The sequence below is a fragment of the Lithobates pipiens genome, unplaced genomic scaffold, assembly GCF_037356315.1.
Source record: "Lithobates pipiens isolate NorthernLeopardFrog02 unplaced genomic scaffold, aLitPip1_a1.2 Scaffold_13, whole genome shotgun sequence".
Taxonomy (NCBI): Eukaryota; Metazoa; Chordata; class Amphibia; order Anura; family Ranidae; genus Lithobates; species Lithobates pipiens.
In genome coordinates this window covers 460,699,521-460,721,827 of record NW_027507718.1, presented here as the reverse complement: position 1 = coordinate 460,721,827, position 22,307 = coordinate 460,699,521, and the positions used below count along the sequence as shown (strand labels likewise).

General features: G+C 40.1%; 1 protein-coding gene across 1 annotated transcript in view; it reads right to left on the bottom strand.

Moving 5' to 3' along the window:
• Positions 1-4,558: 4,558 nt before the first annotated feature.
• MAN2B2 (mannosidase alpha class 2B member 2) overlaps positions 4,559-22,307 on the bottom strand; it is a 123,279-nt gene continuing 105,530 nt past the window's right edge. The window contains 2 exon segments of the mRNA XM_077477814.1: positions 4,559-6,852; positions 13,648-13,771. Coding sequence (XP_077333940.1) covers positions 6,764-6,852; positions 13,648-13,771 — 213 coding nt within the window. The 3' untranslated portion in view covers positions 4,559-6,763.

Below are 22,307 nucleotides of genomic sequence, written 5' to 3'. Positions count from 1 at the left end.
TATTCCTGCAACTTGTGGCAAAATATAAAATATTTCATGGACTCAACATGCCCCTCAGTAAATAGCTTGGGGTGTCTACTTTCCAAAATTGGGTCATTTGGGGGGGGGGGGGGGGTTGTGCTATTTTGGCATTTTATGGCCTTCGAAACTGTGATAGGTAGTGAGGAGTGAAATCAAAAATTTGCTCCCTTAGAAATCCTGAAGGCAGTGATTGGATTTCGGGGTGCCGTACGCGGCTAGACTCCCAAAAAATCCCACATATGTGGTATCCCCGTACTCAGGAGAAGCAGCAGAATATATTTTGGGGTGCAATTCCACATATAACTATGGCATGTGTGAGCAATATATCATTTAGTGACAACTTTTTGTAAACTTTTTTTTTTTTGTGTCATTATTCAATCACTTGGGACAAAAAAAAAATATTCAATGGGCTCAACATGCCCCTCAGCAATTTCCTTGGGGTGTCTACTTTCCAAAATGGGGTCTTTTGGGGGGGGGTTGGTACTGCCCTGCCATTTTAGCACCTCAAGAAATGAGATAGGCAGTCATAAATTAAAAGCTGTGTAAATTCCAGAAAATGTACTCTAGATTGTAGACGCTATAACTTTTGTGCAAACCAATAAATATACGCTTATTGACATTTTTTTTACTAAAGACATGTGGCTGAATAAATTTTGCCCTAAATGTATGACTAAAATTGAGTTTATTCGATTTTTCTTATAACAAAAAGTAGAAAATATCTTTTTCCATTTATATCGCAAAAAGTAAAAATCGCAGAGGCAATCAAATACCATCAAAAGAAAGCTATATTTGTGGGAAGAAAAGGACTCAAATTTTGTTTGGATACAACATTGCATGACCGCGCAATTACCAGTTAAAGCAGTACAGTGCAAAATTGTAAAAAGACCTCTGGTCCTTAGGCTGACAATTGGTCCGGGGCTGAAGTGGTTAAAGAAAATAAACACTTTACTTTTAGTATCACTAAAACTATCTTTTTTTTTTTATAGATCAGAAAGATTTATTTTCTACAAATTATATCATTTATTTTTTAATTATTTTATTTTCTAGTCAGAAACTACAGTGATTTGAGATAGTGATAAAATAATGATTAATAAGAAGTAAATGCGTTCAGTGGTTAGACAACCATTTCCTTTGTGAAAGAGAAAACAATCCCATGTTTAAATCAGAAAATTATATTGCAATTAAATACGGAAGCTTAGTGCATATAGTATATGCACCTTGCATTTGTGACAGATAACGCACCACTTACCCCAGAAAATTGTTGCAATTTACAAATGTTTAGGCATTCTCATTTTTATTTCTTTTGTTTGCATTGACATGACACAAAAAGTAGACAAAAAAAAGTCAAATCTGACACATTCCATGCAAAACTCCAAAAATAGACTGGACAACATTATTGGCACCTCCAATTTAATGTTTTGTATCCTAACCCCTTGGAAAAAAATAGCTGAAATCAATTGCTTTCTGTAACCATCGATGAGTTTCTTACACCTCTTTAAGGGAATTGTGGACCACACTATTCTTTTGCCAACTGCTCCAGGTCCCTCAGATTGGAAGGGTTTCTTTTCCCAACTGCTGTTTTGAGATCTCTCCACAGGCGATCTACGGGATTTAGATCTGGACTCATTGCTGGCCAGTTCAGTACTCTCCAGAATTTTGTCTTAACCTCCCTGGCGGTATGATTATTTCGTATTTTAGGTGCTAAAAGCGGTACAATTATTTTGCATGAAAATTTGGTTTTATATTGTAGTCCTGTAATTCTTAGGAATTACTCACTTAAATCTGTCCAAACCAGAGTTTAGCAGACATCCCGGGTATGATAAAGTTTGAAAAATGAAATCATAAATTATAATATAATAAATAATTATAAATAATTGTACCAAATAATAATATAACAATAATAAAAATGATTCAATAATGTAATCAAATCAAAAACACTGAAATTTGCTCAGTTGTAGTCCATGCCCAGCAGCAGAGGATCAGAAGCTCCTCCTGTTTAGGTTTTCCTGCAGACAGGCTGGGAAAGAGCTTGGTCATGTGGCAGCTGTATATTGATTAGGAAACATGCCCTACTAAAGCAATCCTAATACTATGGTGCATTACCTTAATACGCTATTACTCCATGCTTCGAGACTATACATAGCAATTCCTTCAAAACCAGATAATATTTTGGTACCCAAATCTTTTGAAACTTTATAAAGAACTTACATTAATACTTGAACCGTTCGATTGCTTATTATCATAGCTTCTTCTTTGTAACTTTATTATACATTTTTATTTTATTCTTTGTTTGATTATGTTATTTTGTAATTTCTTGGAAAACAGTAAAAATTACATAAAAATACATAATTGCAGTGCCATCATCCCCTACAGAAATAAAGGGACAATGTAAATTAAACAGTGTGTGTTTAGTATCACTTTAAGTATTCATTTTAGTGTCATGATAAATGTTGATTTGTTTGGTGCATATATACACAGTACAAAGCTTAATGCCTCACTTGTTGAGGATAATCATACTTAGATTCTGACTTGAGAGAATTGTTCTACTTTTAAAGCTTATTCACACTTCTGTTCTGAGTTTTCAGCACTGGAAGAAGGGAATTTTTCACAAGGACGCGCAGAAAACGGTTTACTTGCTTGAACGCAGCCTTGAACACTGATGAGCTGTAACAATTCAGCATCCGTTTTTTGCCACATACAGCTCTGTTTTTGTCTGGGATCAGCCATTAATTACTAAAGACAGAGTTCACTTTGCAAGGGACTGTGCCCCAAAGCTTAATAAATGTGGAGACATCTGCAAAGAATACACAATCATGTGCAATCAAAGTAAAACAATTTTGCTTGCATGTGATTGGATGGAAGTCAGCAGAGCTTCACCTTATTCACTAACCTCTGGGGGAAAGTTTCTTGCAAAGCGCAACACCTATTTGTCTTTAGTAAATCAGCATCGTTGTCTCTGTGTGCTGCAGAACTGTCACCCAGTTCTTTTAGCAGTCGGTGCCTTCCCCGCTTCAAAATTTCTATTATCCCGCCTATATGGTAGTTTTTAATCGCTGTAAGCTAGAGCTCTCTAATTTGCAAAGCTCATGACTACTACTGATTGGAGGGCTGTAGCTCCGACTCACACAGTGGGGTGTCAGACTTCCACAGAAGCAAGCTAATTAGACTATGCCCACTACACTTGTTCCTGAAAACTGCTTGAAGCAAGTGGGCTCTGTAGCAACTGCCAGCTGGGAACTGATATCAACACAATTCAAAGAATATATAATCAGCACACCATGGATCTTCAGAATTGCACCAACAAAATTATTGACGTGACCAGTGAATTTTGAGGTTTTGGGGCCAAAGGGAACCCTTTATCAGGCATGCGATAAGTGCAGAGTGCAGTACAGTGACATTTAAAGTACCATTCACCAAAATACAGCAAAAGTTTCCCCCATGACCTCAGCATACTGGCAGAAGACAGGCTTTTCTACTCTGGCTGTGGCTGCTTTAAAAAAAAAAAACCCATAAGACTTTGAATGCCTTTTATTTTAATGCACTTAGAATGCATTTGGCCGCATTAAAAAGGTTTGACTTTCAAACTGAATATTTAAAAAAAAATCTGCTTGCTGGATTTTAGGTGTGATTTTCAGAAAAGCTCACCTTTCATAAGAATACAATGGTAGTACATGTTAAAAGCAGCTAGAAGACCCGGTCTTGTAACCGTAACACATGAAAAGCCACGAGGTGTAAATAAAAGCTTTTACCTGGCTTTCAATTTGTACACTGTCTGTCTCCCCACCATTTCCTGTAGATTGTGGGCACGTACCCCTTATCTATTGCTTGTAACATTTATTTTCATACATTACTGAGTCATTTCCCTTAACTGTAACACAGAACAATTGTATTGGGCCAAAAACACTTGTGTCTTGAAAATATTGTCCTATGTATGGTACAGACAAGAGCAGTACTGATAGCACTAGTGGTAATAAAGCAAATTTAGAAAATGAATATAGAATAAAAATTAATAAAAGGTAGGCACACAAATTCACTTACACGAGAGACCCATGTTACATCCAATGAGATAAAAAACAAAATCATAAAGAAAATAAAAACCTTTAAAAACAAGGAGCATGTATCATAACTGCGTGTGAGCACATTTTTATTAAAAAAGCCATGGTTCATATGTTAAAACATGATTAAAATAGATCAACATTTATTTTTCCTAATTATGGGTGTGTTTTGTGTGTTAGTTGTCCTTTTTTTTCTCAATAGCAGGTAACAATTTAGAATAGACTGTACACAAGAATGTACCTTACTCAGTTTTTTTTTTTTTTTTATTGCTTTATGCAAATGTGAAAAAAAAAAAAAAAAGAAGAAGAAAAGAATACACTTGTGTGCATCATTTCTTGAAAATGTTTGTTACGTTTTTTGTACCTTGTTTTCTTAGGATCCTTTCACACAAGCATTCTGTTTGTTTTATCAGTTCAGTCACAATATTTCAAAGAAAAAAACGTATCAGTTTCTTATCAGGTTGTGTTTTTTAAAAAAAAAATTTATTGTGCAACTGTCCAATTATGCATACAGCAGGCTAATAAAAAAGTCAATATTAATAAAATCTATTAAAAATATTATATTTATTTGCAATATCATTATAGTAGTACAATATATTGTAAATTAACAAATTACAAACTTCAATGTTTATCAAAATGTACAGTGCATTTATAGGTTCATGCCACACCAGCCACTGAAAAGATTTCTTTGCACACGTTCTGCAAGAATGTGGCAGAGCAAATACAGTATTTTATGTTAATCATCACAGTCAAGATTTAGAACGGTTGTGATGTTTTCATGTATGTAGTCTAAGAGGCCCTACGTATAGTAAAAGTTAAATGCCTCTGTATTTTAACATACATTATACCGCATTGAAAGAAATAAGGCAGTACCCTTTCCCATAAAAAGTGTAATTTGCCTTCTGCTAGTGCCCAGTCACCTGATCAATGCCATGCAGATCCTGGTGGATTGGTATCGGGAAACTGCTTAGGCAAAGATATCAACTAATGAGATCCAAATGAATGTGCCCCCCCTCCCCCCAGGATCGTCTAATAAGGACCATGAGAGCCAATGAAGAAGTATGGTTTACATGGCCTTACAGAATTACCTTTTTTTGAAAAAAATAGTTTTGGACACTTTCTTTAAAGGAAAACTATCATGAGAAGCACATGGAGGTTCCCATTGCTGGCATTTTTTTTTCTCCTGAAAATGCAAGTTGCCTGGCTGTCATGTTGACCACCTGTCACTGACCATTAACATGTAGTCAGATTACGATCTCTAACGCCGTGTACACACGAGTGGAATGTCCAAAAGAAAAAGTCAGACGGAAGCTTTTCAACATATATTCCGACCATGTGTATGCCTCATTGGACTTTTTTTGATGAAAATTCTGACGGACCTAGAAATAGAACATGTTCTAAATATTTCCAACGGAACCAATTCCTGTCAGGTAAACCGCTCATCTGTATGCTGTTTCAACAGACCAAAAACTGCGCATGCTTTGAAGCAAGTACGAGATGGAAGCTATTGGCAAATGGCTATTGAACTTCCTTTTTCTAGTCCCGTCATATGTGCTGTATGTCACCGCGTTCTTAACGATCGGACTTTGGTGTGATCGTGTGTACGCACAACAGTTTCAGAGGAACTCCGTTGGAAAAACCTTCGGAGTTTATTCCGACGGGAAAACCAGTCATGAGTACGTGCCATTACTGTGCTGATTTTCCTGATTGTCATTGATTGTTCGAGGTCAGTGACTCACAAAGTACTGAAGCGAGAAATGGTCATGTACCTTTATTTTTATTTTTTATTTTTTTTAAACAAGGTCAACAACTACATTTGACTATGAACAAGTTTCCATTTAAGCTTTTGCATAATATATACAAGATATTTTGGAGTGTTTTTACCAAACTGCTAAATACACAGATAATATATATATATTATATTAGAGGTATTAAACCTGATGGAAGGATTGTGTTACCACCTATTTATTCCTGAGATTTTCACAGCTTTCCCACACAGCCCGGTCTGGTAGGGCAAGAAACCTACTTTTGTCCTGTACAGTTAAATAATACAAATAGGTCACATCCCTCACCCAGCCTTTTCAGTGAACAGCAAAGTAAGAGCAGGTGACTGATGAGCTCATCCCCCTCTCAGTCTGCTCTGTCCGCCAATCGGCATACTGCTTGTTAGCACACAAGCACTGCAGCACATCCGATTGGCTCTTTTTGCGTCTTCTCTTTCTCCTACTCTAAGCTCTGCTGTACAGGGGACTGCAAGAAGTTGATACCAAATGAAATTCAGACACACTTCTTGCATTTAAACAATACTTAACAATGATTCCTCATAATGAATATAGAGCTGAATTTACTTGTGCCTTTTACTGTATATGTGTCTGGAGTTCAGCATTATTAGAATCAAAGGGTATGTATTAAAAAGCCTAAAAATATTATGAGAACAGGACATACTTACAGTTAAGGTGCTGAGTTAAGATGAGATATTTTTCGTCTCTGTTTCCAGAGAGAAAAGTCCCTAATGTGCTTTTATTGCCCTTTACCCCAACATAGTAGCATCAAGCTATGGGCTGCATATCAGACATACTGTACATACAAGAATGTCAGTTGCCATACAAGTTTGGCTCCATTTATAAAATGATTTTTACAGTTAGCAGTAGTCATTTAACCCTTTTACCTCCTTCCTTTGGTAGGGGTTACTGAAAGTACACAAATAAAGTTCTTATTTCCTTTGGCTCTATGGTGAGAACAAAGTCTTCTAGGGTCTTTGCAGGTTGCATTTGATCTGCAAGACAAAAAGCATTTCCTGTCACATGTGGTTAATGAGTTAGCAGACCAAAGCGTTGGACATTAAGAAGCATACACCACTAAATGAATCAATTGCATTTTACCACGGAACTTGTGAGATATCTTGGCCACAATCTTTAGGGTTTTTGTTATAAAGAAAAAAAAAAGGATTATTTGTCATTGACATTGAAGTTGATTTACTTGGCTTGTGTGTGAGGGAGGGATGGCGAGGAGGAGACCTAGACAAGCCGCCGTGCAGGGGTGGTAGGAAAACGGAGCGGCATGCCGATCGTTTTTAGCTTTCTCCTTTCCAGGCAGAGGGGGAGAGCTTTGTCCAGGTGGAAGAAACCCCCCCCATCAAACTTACTGGAGGTCTGCCTACTAGCTGGAGGAAAAAGCCTGCTGCTTCCTGGCACAACATGATCTCTGAGGAAAGCATGAGAAGGTACATGCTCTATACAGCCCCCAGTGTTGACTCTTAGGCATGACAACATTTAAATTTTTTTTAACCACTAGAGATCCGCGCTATAGCCGAATGACGGCTACAGCGCGGACTTGCTTTGCCGGGACGACGTCTATTGACGTCGTCCCGTGCACGAGCAGCCTGCGTGCCACCTGAGGGGCATGCGCGGCGCGCTCTGTGATCAGCGAGTCTATCCCGACCCCTTACCACGTGATCAGCTGTCAGCCAATGACAGCTGATCATGTGACAAAACAGAGCCGGTAATCGGCTATTTTTCCTCCTTGCGCTGACAGCACGAGGAGAGAAAAAAAAGGCGATCACCGGCATCAGTCCCGATCACGGCCAGCTTATCAGTGCCCGCCTGCCCCCTGCCAGTACCACCCAGCTATTAAAAAAGTGGCACCCAGCAGTGCCACCCATCAGTGCCCATAGTGCCATACTTCAGTGACATACATCAGTGCCCACAGTGTCATACATCAGTGCCCACAGTGCCACTTATCAGTGCCCACAGTGCCACCTATCAGTGCCCACAATCTGCCTCAACAGTGCTGCACCTCAGTGCCACATATCCGTGCCCATCAGTGTCATCTACCAGTGCCGCCCATCAGTGCCCAGCAGTGCCACCTATCAGAGCCACCTATCAGTGCCACCTATCAGTGCCCATCAGTCCCATCTATCAGTGGTACCTATCAGTGCCCCTTAGTGCCACCCATCCATGCCACCCATCCGTGCCACCTATCAGTGCCATCTTATCTGTGCCCATCTTGCCACCTTATCTGTGCCCATCAGTACTGCCTTATCTGTGCCTATCGGTGCCGCCTTATCTGTGCCTATTTGTGTCGCCCTAACTGTGCCTATCAGTGCCCACCAGTGCCGCCTATCAGTGCCCACCAGTGCTGCCTCATTAGCGCATTTCAATGAAGGAGAAAAATTACCTGTTTTCAAAATTTTATAACAAACTATTAAACATGATTTTTAATTTTTTTTTTATTTTGCATCTTTTTTTGTTTGTTTAGCAAAAAATAAAACTCCCACCTGTAATTAAATACCACCAAAAGAAAGCTCTATTTGTGGGAAAAAAATTATACAAATTTCATTTGGGTACAGTGTTGTATGCCCGCGCAATTGTCATTCAAAGTGCATCAGCGCTGAAAGCTGAAAATTGGTCTGGGCAGGAGGGGGGTTTAAGTGCCCAGTAAGCAAGTGGTTAAAGGAGACCTTTCATAAAAAATTTGAAATTCCTTAGAAAAACTCCACTTACCTTTCTCGCCACAGGGTTTTCTGTGGTAAAACTAACAGACCCAATTTTCACCCTTTACGGTGGGTTCCGTTAAGAAAACTTCAGGAACTGGGGACCAACCACTGTGATCTTTAGTGATTTTGTAATATCAACTATTGTGCAGTAAAAACATTTTTTGTATGTTTATGGATCTGAGAGCCAGAAAATGAATAGATCACATTAGCTTAAAATAGAATACTACACTGCCCTGTCCTAGGTGAAGGTGGTCTTGAACATCTGTGAATGATGATGCAAGTAGAACCTGACCACCTAAAGATGTTCAGCTGCAGGCATTCACATAAATGCTAGGGTTGACTGAGCATTCATGTTTAAACCTATGGAAGCAGGAAGCAGAATTGAACACAGATACCTTGGGTGCCAGTAAAAACACAATTGTGCAATGTTTTTTGAAACTATCCATTCCCTATTCTCCTTCAATCTCTTGGCCAGGAAGTTTGCCAGAAGATGCCCATAGCAATAAGGATGTAACCTAAACTATCCATGGTAACAATTTCAGGACGATGAGAACAAAAACGTAGAAGGGGTATATTCAAATAAGAGGTGGATTACTAGCCTTATTATCCTTACAAAAGCCGCAAAAGGCCTCAAAGTGATAGGAGTGCTGTTGTAATTACAGTTATGGCCAAAAATATTGGCACCCTTGCAATTCTGTCAGATAATGCATGGCATCACCCAGAAAATTGTTGCAATTACAAATGTTTAGGAATTTTCATGTTTATTTATTTTATTTGTATGACACAAAAAAGTGGAGAGACAAAAAAGCCAAATCTGCCATATTCCATGCAAATTCCAAAAATTTACCCCACAGTTAGTGGGTAATACGCTACCCATAGAATGGGAGATCCAGAATGAGAGAGGCAGTATCTGTTTCTTTTCCCTCTCCTTTTTGTTTATTTTTTTTTGCACATATTTTTATTTATATGAGACTATTACATAGTACCTTTAGATATTTTGGATACACTTTATTATTGGACCACTTATCCTTGTATTGATCTGTTGTCCCAAATTTCTTTAATGTCATTGTATTGCACTGTTTACACACTGGGAAGTGAGATATTATTAGCACTTTATCATCAGCACTTTATACCCAAGGATTGTTGTAGAGTTATTTAGCTCTACTTCACTACTGTTACATATACTCATTGGTGCTGGCAACACTATAGAAGTTCAGCAGCTTTATATTTACCTCTTGCATTAAGCAATTTATTACTCATATTGTTTACACATTTAGTAGCGCATTAGTACTTCACTTTTATAAAGTACTGAACTGGCCCTCAATGAATCCAGATCTAAATCCAATAGAGCTCCTGTGGAAAGATCTCAAAATAGCAGTTGGGAAAAGGAACCCTTGCAATCTTAGAGACCTGGAACAAGCTGGCGAAAGAAGAGTGGTCCAAAATTCCAATAGAGAGGTGTAAGAAACTCATTGATGGTTACAGGAAGTGATTGATTTCAGTTATTTTTTCCAAGGGTGCTATCAAATATTAAATTGAGGGCATCAATAATGTTGTCCAGCCCATTTTTGGGGCTTTGCGTGGAACGTGTCAGATTTGGCTTTTTGTTTCTCTGCTTTTTTGTGTCGTACCAATACAAGCAAAAGAACTAAACATGAAAATGCCTAAAAAAATGTAATTGCAAAAATTTTCTGGGTGAAGTGGTGCATTATCTGACAGAAGTGCAGGGGTGCATATATTTTTGGTCATGACTGTACCTGCTGCACAGCAAGGAGAGCATGACACACCTGCAGTGGGCTTAATTGTAGGGTCAAGAACTCATTAGCAAACACATCAAGAGAAAGTGGCTTTTTTGAGTTCACCATCAAGTACTAGCATATCAGTTCTGGTAGACTTGCACTTTAAAGAAGAACTAAAAGGGGGTGTAAACCCCCGTGTTTTTTGACCTTAATGCATCCTATGCATTAAGGTAAAAAAAACACCCGACAGTGACCGCCCCCCTAGCCCCCCATTTTACTTACCTGAGCCCTGGAATTTCACCCGGCAGGGTCGTGCTGTCTCTCTGCCCAAGGTTCTCAGCTCTTGCTTGGATAGATTGATAGTAGCGCAGCCATTGGCTCCTATTGCTGTCAATCAAATCCAATGACGCGGGCACCAGGGGCGGGCCGAGTCATACATTTGGCGGTTATGGACGCTGAATGATGGACTCGGGAGCGCACCCGCAAGGTAACCCCCCGGGAGAGTGCTTCACCTTGGGGGTTATGTGATGCGGGGAGGAGCTGCGAGAGCCGCTGAAAGAACCCAGAAGACGGTGTTTGGGGCCACTCTGTGTAAAATGAGCTGCACAGTGGAGGCAACTATGACATGTTTGTTATTTAAAAAAATAAAAAAAATAATCAAAGTTTTACAATCACTTAAAGTCTCACTTTGAAATACTGATAGGGGTTAATATTTTTTGTTGGAAAATGAGACATGCAAAAGAGACAAAATCTTTTTTGCCAAAATAACTTCTGTAACATCAGTGGGCATCCAACAGCCAAAGAGCCTCTGAATAAAAGTGGCAGAGGAAATGGCATTGCCATCAGACTAGATGACTAGAGGCTGAGCCTGTCACTACTGGAGAAGGGCTCTGTGTGCAGTAAGTGTGCCATTATGTCAAAGTATGATATTTATACTTGCACAATACGGTAAGAGCTCACCCACACAGAGCGGAAATCTATTTTTTTTTTTTTTTTAAGTATTTTTTCTGCATTGTTTACTTGTACTATATGGAAATACCTTTGTTCTCTTATTAACCTGCAGAACTTACTGTGTGACCCCAACATACTTCCTCCTGCATCACTCCAAGTCTGCCAAGCAATCTCAAATGTGAATAAAAAAATGACTATGCGTTAAACACAAATTACCAATCCTCAAAATACTTTTACTGTGGCACATGGGCAAGTACTGCATTGGAGATTACCTAGGCCTATACCAGATTTAAAATAATATCATTGGATCCTCGCTTTTTGTCTGCTGAATAGGAGATACCTCTATGCAGATGTGTATTTAGATACTTCTACTGCAGGGGCCTCCAAACTATGGCCCCCCAGTTGTTCAGGAACTACAATTCCCACCATGCCTATTCATGTCTGTGAATGTCACAGTTTTACAATGACTCATGGGAAGTGTAGTTCCAGAACAGCTGGAGGGCTGTAGTCTGAAGATCCCTGCTCTAGTGTGATAGTCAGTTATCAGTGGGACCCATGAGTTTGACACTTTTACAAAGATCTACTTTCTGCATTTTGTATGCAAAATTCCCCCTCAGTTGAAGCCTTTCCCAACACCCGGTTTCCATCTGGTGGTTGGGGACAGTAGGATATATCCCCTGTTTTTATCTACTTGCATGACCTTGAACCGAGTTGCATCCCCAGCCTTTTTCTGACACTTTTGTTTACATGTAAAAATCAATTTTTTGCACGAAAAATTAGTTAGGACCCCCAAACATTATCTAATTTTTGAAAGCAGGCCCTAAAGAATAAAATGGTGGGTTTTGCAATTTTTTATGTCACATTGTATTTGCGCAGAGGTTTTTGGAACCCAATTTTTTTTTTGGAAAAAACACACTTTTTTTCAATTTTAATGCCAAAAAAACATTACCAAAAATGTGGTTAAATATAAAAGATGATGTTACACCCCATAAAATGATACCAAACATGTCGCACTTTAAAACTGCGCACGCCCATGCATCCATAGGCAGCATTTTAAAAACCTTTACAGATTACCACTTTAGGTCTGGTGCATTCGCAGTAATTTCTCACCTGTGTGGGACAATCGCCTTTGCACACGAGCACGGGGGGACTTAAAGAAAAATGTATTTTCATGATTTATTTTTATTTTCAAACTGTTGCTCTAAATGTTTTTTCTATTTTCGATCACTTTTACTGCTGTCACAAGGAATGTAAACATCCTCTGTGACAGCAGTAGGCATGTGACATGTACTCTTTATGGAGAGGTCTGGGGTCCAAAATACCTCAAATGCCTCCTCTGCCCTCAAAAGTATTCAATCACACGAAGATTGGTGCATTCAAGTGCTTTTAAGGCTGGGTTCACACCTAGATCAGATGCGGCTCACAGCAGGGGTCCGGTGCATCCTTGTTCTCAGTTTCAGGGATGAATCAGGCCCAAATTTTTGCCCAAATTCAGACCTGAAAACGGAGCCAAAGCCACACAGGAACCCTGTGCAATGCTCCACAGCCACCATGGAAATGCGTGAACTGGCTCCATTGAGACCCAGGAACACTCTCCTGTCATGGGAATTGGATGCAATCACACTAGTGTGAACCCAGCCTGATTTTTGAAAATGGCGCCACAGACATCCGGGCAAACTGGAACTGATGTCTGGTCATCTCTTCCGGCTTATCATAGCCAAGAGCCAAACAAAGCTTATCCGGTCTTTGTCTGGCTCTCCGATCAGACGGTGGAAGTACCAGATGATCAATCGGGACTCGGGATAAAGTTGCAGGAGGACTCCTCCCACTGCTTGTAAAAGCAATCCAGCGGCTAGTTAGCTGCTATGATCACTTTTAAGAGAGGTGACTGTCGGCTCTAAAGAAACGGTAACTGGATGATGCCTACAGCTGCAGTCATCATCCCGGTGTAACCACTTTGAAGTCTAGTGACATACAGGAAGGTCGCTGGTCGGCAAGTGATTAATTTCACTTTTGACCATAATGGTAAACAGCACAAACAGAGATGGTAAATTTCCCGGAGAGACAGACAGCAATAAAAACCTGACAGGTCTCTCTCCACTCTGAATAACGAAAAAAAAAAGTTTTGCCTTTAGCTACAGTATACTTTAATTTATAACAAATGTATGTTTTGATCCAAAACAGCACCTGAAAAGTCCCAATGTAGTTCTTTTTTGTATTATGGCATCATTTCAAAGGATGTGACGCATACTGATATATTTACGCCACTCTATTGGTTATCAACTTATATCAAAAAGTAAAACAGAAGAAATGTATTATGTTTTTGTTTTGAATGTGAGACCTGTGTAAAAGGCAAATAAAAAAGTGACAGTACCCTTTAACTCACCTTTGGTTTTCATCTTGCTCTGTGTGGTTTTCCATTTCCATCTCTCCAGAGTGTTTAGACCCCATGTTCCTGTAAGCGAGCGCTCTTCCACAAATTTCACTTCACCCAATCCTTTTAGAAGAGACTAAATGCAATACATTATTTAATACACTCGTTCTACCATCAGAAGGAAACCATTAATGACTTTATATAATATAGATATAATATAATATAGATAATATATCAGAAGACAGTTGATATTAAAGTGAACTTGGGCAATATATGCTAAAAAAAGAAAGAAAGAAGGGGTTACCTTTAGAGCAAACTGCATGTTAAAACAACTAGTTTACAAATACAAGCAGCTGAAGTTATATGAAAATCTAGACTAAGGTGTTGAATTTACTAAAGGAAAATAGATAGTGTGCTTGCAGAGTCCAGTTGCATTTGGCAACTGAATTTGCTCCAGAGCTTAGTAAATGCTTCATTTTGCAAAGAATACCCAATCACGTGCAAGGAAAAAAACAAAAAATCAAAACACATTTCTGCTTGCACATAATTGGATGATGGAAGTCAGCAAAGCTTCTGCTCATTTACTAAGCTCTGGAGAAACTGCACATTGCAAAGTGCACAGTCTTTTCCCTTTAGTAAATCAACCCCTAAGAGTCCATTTGTATTACAATGTGTGCGTGAGCGCAGGAGAGCACATATGCTCTGACATAAGTTTGCATGCTGTATTGCACTTTAAAGTGGAGTTCCAGGCTTTTTATGTTTATTAAAAGTCAGCAGCTACAAAAAGTGTACCCAAAAAGTGTTACCTATTCCACGGTCCAGCAATGCGACCTCTCCACTGGTGCCTCCATTGCCACTCTGGGCACCCGGCCGTGACAGCTTTTGGTTTCACGGCTGGGCACGCACGGCGCATGTGCAAGTCGTGTTGCACTCCCGGAGTGGACAGACGATCTCCAGGGACCTGTCGCATGTCCCAGGAGATCGCCTAGAGGGAGGGGCCGCCTAAGGCGAAAGGAGGAGTCGCCTTGGTGGTCCCTGGGCGGAAGGAGGAAGTCCCACTCCTAACGAAGCCCCCACTCCCCCCCCCCCCCCCAAAAAAAATTACATGCCAAATGTGGCATGTAAGGGGGTGAGGAGTGCTTAAAGCGGAAGTTCAACTTTTGGGTGGAAGTCCTCTTTAAAGTGGAGGGCCACCCTGAAATAAAAAATGAAAAATTACAAAAAAATCTAAAAAAAAAAATAAATGAATTTTTTTTTTTTTTTTTACTTACCAGAAGTGCCTGTTGCTAGGCACATAATCCTAATCTTCCTCTTCCTCCTCCGCGGAGATCTTCTGTCTTCTCTCCTCCGTGCGGCGTCTTATGGGTAATGGGACGCGCTGTGTTCTGGGAACTGTGTGTTCCAGAACACAGCGCGTCCCATTCACAAAGTGCTGCGTGACTCGCGCATGCACAGTAGGAAACGGGCAGTGAAGCCGTAAGGCTCCACTGCCTGTTTCCCTTACAAGGAATGGCGACGCCGGGACCCGAGAGCCGAGGGACGGGTCGGCCTCGGGCGGCCGACATCGCAGGCGCCCTGGACAGGTAAGTGGGCTAATTAAGCCAGCAGCTGCAGTGTTTGCAGCTGCTGACTTTTTTTTTTTTTTTTTTTTTTTAAACGGCCCTCCGCTTTAACATGCCCTTTTCTTCTCAATTTTTTTTTGTTTACAAACATTTTTATTTGGTACAAAGTAATAGTACAAAAAGCTTTTGTCACATGCCGTAAAAGTACATTCAAGGTAATTTATACATCAAGAATAACAAAATATATTGTGTGGATATTGAACAAAGTATATATATATATATATATATATATATATATATATATATATATATGCCGATATTTAGAAATCATGGCGGCCGATGGCCGATATATGATGCCGATTTTTTTGGGCCGATATGTTAGGCCGATTTTTTTATTTTATTTTTATTTTATTATCCCCCTTCATCTCATAAAACCTAACAGACACCTTTCCCACAGGGGCGTTTTTTTAGGCGCTTTTGGGCTAAAAATAGCGCCTGTGAAGTGCCTGCAAAACGGCTCCCCTGCAGTCTGTGTGAAAGACAGAGTGCTTTCACACTGAGGCGATGCAAGCAACACGTTTGCAGTGGTGTATACTGCTTCTCCACCACTCCTGCCCATTGATATTAATGGGCACCACTGCCCAAGCGCATGCAATGCGATTTGGCAGCGGTGCTTCACGGGCGCATTTAACCTCTTCTTCGGCCGCTAGCTAGGATTATATGCGCCCCAATAGCAGCTGAATAGCACCGCTAAAATGATGGTAAAGCACTGCTAAAACTAGCAAAATTTTACCATCAACGCCTGCCCGCTCCAGTGTGCAAGCAGCCTATAAAATAAAAACAAGTACTCAAAACTTTTGGACGAAAAAAAAAAAAACAGACTAACTTTACTGTTTTATTTTTTTTATTTTTTTTAAATCATTAAGTGTATTTTTTTTCCCCCCCAAAAAAATGCATTTGAAAGACCTCTGCGCAAATGCCGTGTGACATAAAATGTTGCAACAACCGCTATTTTATTCCCTAGGATCTCTGCTAAAAAAATATATATACTTTTTGGGGGGTCCAAGTGATTTTCTGGCAGAAAATACAGGACTTTTACTTGTAGGCATCAAGTGTCAGAAAAGATTTAGTCTTTAAATGGTTAAACTGAGAACTTCTACACACTGAGATGATTTCATTCATTCAAGTGTAAACATTGTATCTTTCTGTTCTTTTCTTGGCAGACTGCCCAGAGAGGAGGAAAGACTTTTCTATGAAGACTCAAGCAACTTACACTGACTTCTATTACAGAAGTCATTTCCAAGTCCCGCTGTTCTAAATCGGCCTTTTTATCAGCTCAATCGCCCGATGCCGATTAATTAAAAAACGGCAAATATCGGCCGATATATCGGTCGACCTCTAATTTTAACTGGAGTATAGTACAACCTTGTATATATTTAAATTGCAGTCTTTTTGCTCGTGATTGATCTTGTGCATTTGTGTAAATTATTGATACAATTGTCCCAGTTTTCCTTTGTAAAAGAGAAATCACGTTCTTGTTCCTATTTACGCATATATGGAAGTTTCGATTGTTATGTGTCATTGAACACTGGTAGGGATGGGCCGAACACTGCCCAGTTCGGTTCGCACCAGAACATGCGAACAGGCAAAAAGTTAGTTCGAACACGCGAACACCATTAAAGTCTATGGGACATCAACATGAAAAATCAGAAGTGCTCATTTTAAAGGCTTATATGCATGGTATTGTCTTTAAAAGTGATTGGGGACCCGGGTCCATATCAATGCATAAAAAAAAGTTTTAAAAACGTCAGTTTTTTAGGGAGCAGTGGTTTTAATAATGCTTAAAGGGAAACAATAAAAGTATAATATTCCTTTAAATTTCGTACCTGGGGGGTGTCTATAGTATGCCTGTAAAGTGGCGCATGTTTCCTGTGTGTAGAACAGTGACAGCAAAATTACACTTCTAAAGGAAAAAAGTAATTTAAAACTAATTCGCGGCTATAAAGAATTGTCGGTCCTGGCAATACACATAAAAGTTCATTGATAAAAACGGCATGGGATTCCCCCACAGGGGAACCCCAAACCAAAATTAAAGAAAAAAAATGCATGGGGGTCCCCCAAATTCCATACCAGGCCCCCCTTAGAAATGTAATTTTGCTGTCATGAGAAACATGCGCCACTTTACAGGCATACTATAGACACCCCCAGGTACGAAATTTAAAGGAATATTACACTTTTATTGTTTCACTTTAAGCATTATTAAAATCTCTGCTCCTGAAAAAAACGTCCGTTTTTAAAACTTTTATTTGCATTGATACATGTCCCCTGGGGCAGGACCCAGGTCCCCAAACACTTTTTATGACAATAATTTGCATATTGACCCTTAAAATTAGCACTTTTGATTTCTCCCATAGACTTTTAAAGGGTCTTTCGAGTTTGCAGCGAACACCCCAAATTGTTCGCTATTCGGCGAACAGCCAATGTTCGAGTAGAACTCATGTTCAACCCGAACAAAGCCCATCCCTATTGACTAGATTAGAGTAGATTTCAGATATCAGACCTGTTCTCCTCTGTGACTTTAGACAAATGTTTTTGAAGAATGATGGTGGGAGTGACTTTACTGTTTGTAAATATGTACTAAAAAATTTCTAATTTGGAGAAATTTATTGAACTCTGAATTGGGGATCTGATGTCTAGATTTCAATAAAGAGAATGAAGTGAAATTGTTGTTGTCTAAAAAATTAAAGAAGGGTATTAGGTTATTGTTTGTCCACCATGAAAAGTCTCCTCTTTCATGTGTGTTAAGGGGGAATTTTGGGTCTCCAATAAGAGATGCAAGTGGAGGTGTGTTAGAGGTTAGCTTATATTTTTTGTTGTGTAGTTTCCATAATTGGTATGATTGTGAGACTAGTTGATTGAGGTTTTCTAAGATGTGATTTGAAACCTTATTACCCCATAATATACTGGAGATAGAAAATGGTAGAATGGAATCTTTCTCAAATCTAACCCATGGAATTTTGGGGTTGGGAATGTGCCATTGTGTCATGAAAATCTCACGAAGAGATTGTCCTCCAGGTCTTCTGATGTACGATCGTCGCGGGTACGCACGATCGTACGAACGCCCTTACGTTCGTACACAGGTGCGCGTGCGCGGGCACGCGCACGGTCGCGTGCGTGCGTCCGTATTGGCGCCAAACGGCCTATTTAAACCAGCCTCTTGCCAACAGTCTTTGCTGTCTGCTCTACAGCGTTATATCTGTGAGACCTGATCCGTATTGTTTGTTCCTGTTTGACCCGGCCTGCCTGTGACCTATCTGCTATCCGCCTGCACCCGACCTCGGCTTGTTGTAAAAATTCTCCTGCCTGTTCCCTTGTACTTCGTTCCTGTCTGGTATCCGATCCGGCTTGCTCTGACCATCCGTCTGCTAAAAGGGTAACCTGCTTATACTGAACTGTTCCTCTGCTATAAGTGCCTGCTCATATTGAACTACCTATCTGCTGCAAGTCACCTGCTTATACTGAACTGTGTCATCTGCTACAAGTAATCTGTTAGTATTGAACTGTTCATCTGCTATAAGTGCCTGCTCATATTGAACTACCTATCTGCTGCAAGTCACCTGCTTATACTGAACTGTGTCATCTGCTACAAGTAACCTGCTAGTATTGCACTGTCCATCTGCTCCTAGTGCCTGCTTATATTGACTGTTTATCTGCTGCAAGCACTTGTGTATATTACACTGTTCACCTGCTACAAGTGGCCTGCTTTCCTGCACTGCTTATTGCCAAGTTACCTGCTCCTTTGAACTGTGTATCTGCTATAAACTACCTGCTGATCCCTTCACTGTGATTACCTGCTCCACTGAACCTCGCCTACCCATCCTACCCATCTGTTGATCCTGCCAGGCACCTGTACCCCTCCTTACTCCTGTGTTCCCTGTTACATTGCCAGGAAACCGGTAGTGGGAGTCGTAAAGGAGGCCTCTCTCCGCAATCCGGGCTCGCTACTAGAAGGTACGTGATACATTGTGCAATTTTGACCATCTGGCGGAAGTAATAGAGCCAGAAGTCTGGGAGACCCTGTCCACCGTTTTTGGATGGGAATCTAACCATATAAATGTATTGATTTCTGTTTGGAATTTAGTAATAATTACTTTATTCAATCTAATTGGGAGAGCTCTAAATAGGTATAATATCTTTGGTAAAATTGTCATTTTAAATTGCTGTAATTCGGCCAAGAAAATATATTTTGAAAGAGTTCCACATTTTGAGCATCGATCTCAGTTTTTGTATTAATGGGATGTAGTTCTTTAGGGAAAGGTCATTGATGGTTGGTGTGAGAAATATACCTAGATATGGGAGAGAATCCATTGACCATGAGAAATTGAATGAGGAATGTAAGGAGTCTAAGTGGAATGTTGGGATGTTTATTGGCATACCTATAGATTTGGAGACATTCACCATCAGGCCCAATAGTGATGCAAATGTTTTAAGAGTATGTAATAAATTGTGAGGAATAAAATCATATCGTCTGCATACATACTCAATTTATAGGTGTTATTATTACAATTATAACATTTTATATCTGGGGTTTGCAGTATTGTTGTAGCTAAGGGTCCAAGCGCTAATGCGAACAGTAAGGGAGATAGGGGACATCCCTGGCGTGTACCCCTGCCCAATTTGAAAAAGTCTGAATTACAGCCTGGCAATCTAATCCTAGTAGAAGGGTTATGATAGAGAGCATGAAAGGCATGGAGAAATTCACCTATGAAGCCGTATCTTTTCATCACTAAATCAAAGAAATCCCAGGATACACTATATGCTTTATTGAGATCAAGTAATAACTTCTATTTTTTTTTAACATATATAGGGTCTACGTCATGGCAGAAGAGCCAAACTTGTGCTGTTCTGCTGTCTTCCCTGTGCCTTGATGGACGTTATTCTGCGCTGACAGGTGTTACCATGTGCTACGTTGCACTGAGCAAAAAAAGTAGGGCTTTCGCTACTTTTTTTTCCCACTGCAAACCAGCACATATCAGCTCCTATTTTAAAGATCATTGCATTGGGATGCGTTAAAAAAATGTGCCAATGTATCTGCTGTGCATGAAACCTGTAAAAGCTGAACTTGGCCCCATTGTATCTCACATTCTAAATCTCCTATTGGTCAATATAGCTGCCCATCCAATTAAAGCTAAACTCTGGGAATTAGTCGAAACCCTTGTAGTGGCAACCCTCTGCACTGCAGGGGTAAATGCTGGTTTAGTCCAGGGGTGCAGTGATAAGGTGTATTACCTATTCTATCCCTAGCTCCAGAGTTTTCTTCTGCACAAAGCTCTGGGTTGTGGGTAGTCCCTTGACGTTATTAGTACAATGCAGGGCTAGGTGGTGAGCTTGCAACCAGGGTCTGAAGTATCTTAGAGGGGACACTGCTTTGGACCGGTCACATAGAGTGGGCCTGACGAAGCCATGCATAAGTTAAGTATTACACCTCATCCCAAAACACCTTGACTAAATAAGTATTTGAAGTGTTACTAAACCCAGGAGCCTATATTCACTATATCTGGTCTCCCACAGTATAAAGAACATGGAAATGCAGTTATATACTATAAATAGTTTTAGTAAATATAAACTGCAAAATACCTTTGCTCATCCGCTGTTACAGCAGTCTTGTGACTTCTATCAGTGCCTAGTTAAAGCTCATAGGAGAAGTTTTCATCCTACACTGACTGTCCTATGAGGCTGCAGGGCCCCTAACCCCCTGTCTGGACAGTGCTGATTGGCCCTGTGCTGATTACATGCACTCCCTCAAGAAAAAAAAAAAAACTCTCTAGCAATACACAAACTGAGCATGTGCAGCTTGTTCCCTAGCCTCTGTTCTATCAGGAGATGGCTTGGGGACAGTGGAAGAAGGGGAGGATCAGAAAAGAAAGGATCAAACAACAATGCAGAGTATTAACCCCTTAGGTTCCACAGCAAGTATAACAAGGGTGCTTTACTGCAAATACAGACTGATTTTACTCTTGCAGTGGAGGATATGGGGACCATGAGTCTGCATGTCCCTGTGTGCACGCACCCTAGTGGAGCTCGTATTTGCGGAGTTCTCTGCTTAGGGTGCCCCTTTGGCATTTCTGCCTTCCGCTTTTTGATCATTCCTAGGGCTGGGGAAACTTCCCCGGGCGTGGCCCTGCCCTTTGGGCAGACTTGACCATAGGCGTCGACCCCAAACGTTGGTTTGATCTTGATCAAATTGGCAGCGATTGCTATGGAGGTTGGTCTGGGATGGCACTACATGGTAATCCCTTCCCCATTGCATCTGCATCATGCCATGACACTGCAGCAGGATAGGGAGGGGTATATTTGTGGCAGCCCAAGGGAGCCTGACACCAGTGACAAAGTGAGAGCAGGTATGCAACATTTTACCATGATCTGTTACCATGTGGTTAGGTTATTCTCATAGTCATTGATATGGATAGTGATTGTAATTATTGATATGGGATTATATGCACTTTTTTTTACTATAGTAGCCATAAAACCATGCTTGCCCCTGAGGAAGCCATATGGCAAAACATGAAGAACTAAAGATGTGGGAACAATTATAGTAACTACAAAAAATATGCCTTGAATGACCACAAAGCTGTCCATGTATTGTACAAATTGTTTTTATATGTGTCTTTTGTGACCTTAATAAATTGTGTTTTTATTGAAAATACTTTATGGCAGTACTAATTGCACCTATAAAGTACCATCCCCTCTATCCTGTACTTTCTATGGAGGAGAAGGGATGCACTGCAAGGGTAGAATTTGTGTAATTCCTGGAGTTCTGCTTAAGGGACATATAGAAAAAGTCAAGGATTTGCATAAAACTTTGGAAGCCCATATCTCTGAATCGACTTCACTATTTCTGTGTTTATGGACGTTGACTTTGAGTTATGTATTTGTCCTTCGCATCCTCAGTTTGAATTTGCCCATGTCTGTGGCAGGTTTACTTTGAGCACAATCTGCATATAGATAAGGACATAAGGACACAAATAAAACTGCCATATGTAAAAGGAACAGTCCGTTTGAACGTCAGTTCACATATACGACAACCTCGTGGGCCCAGTAGTTGTCAAG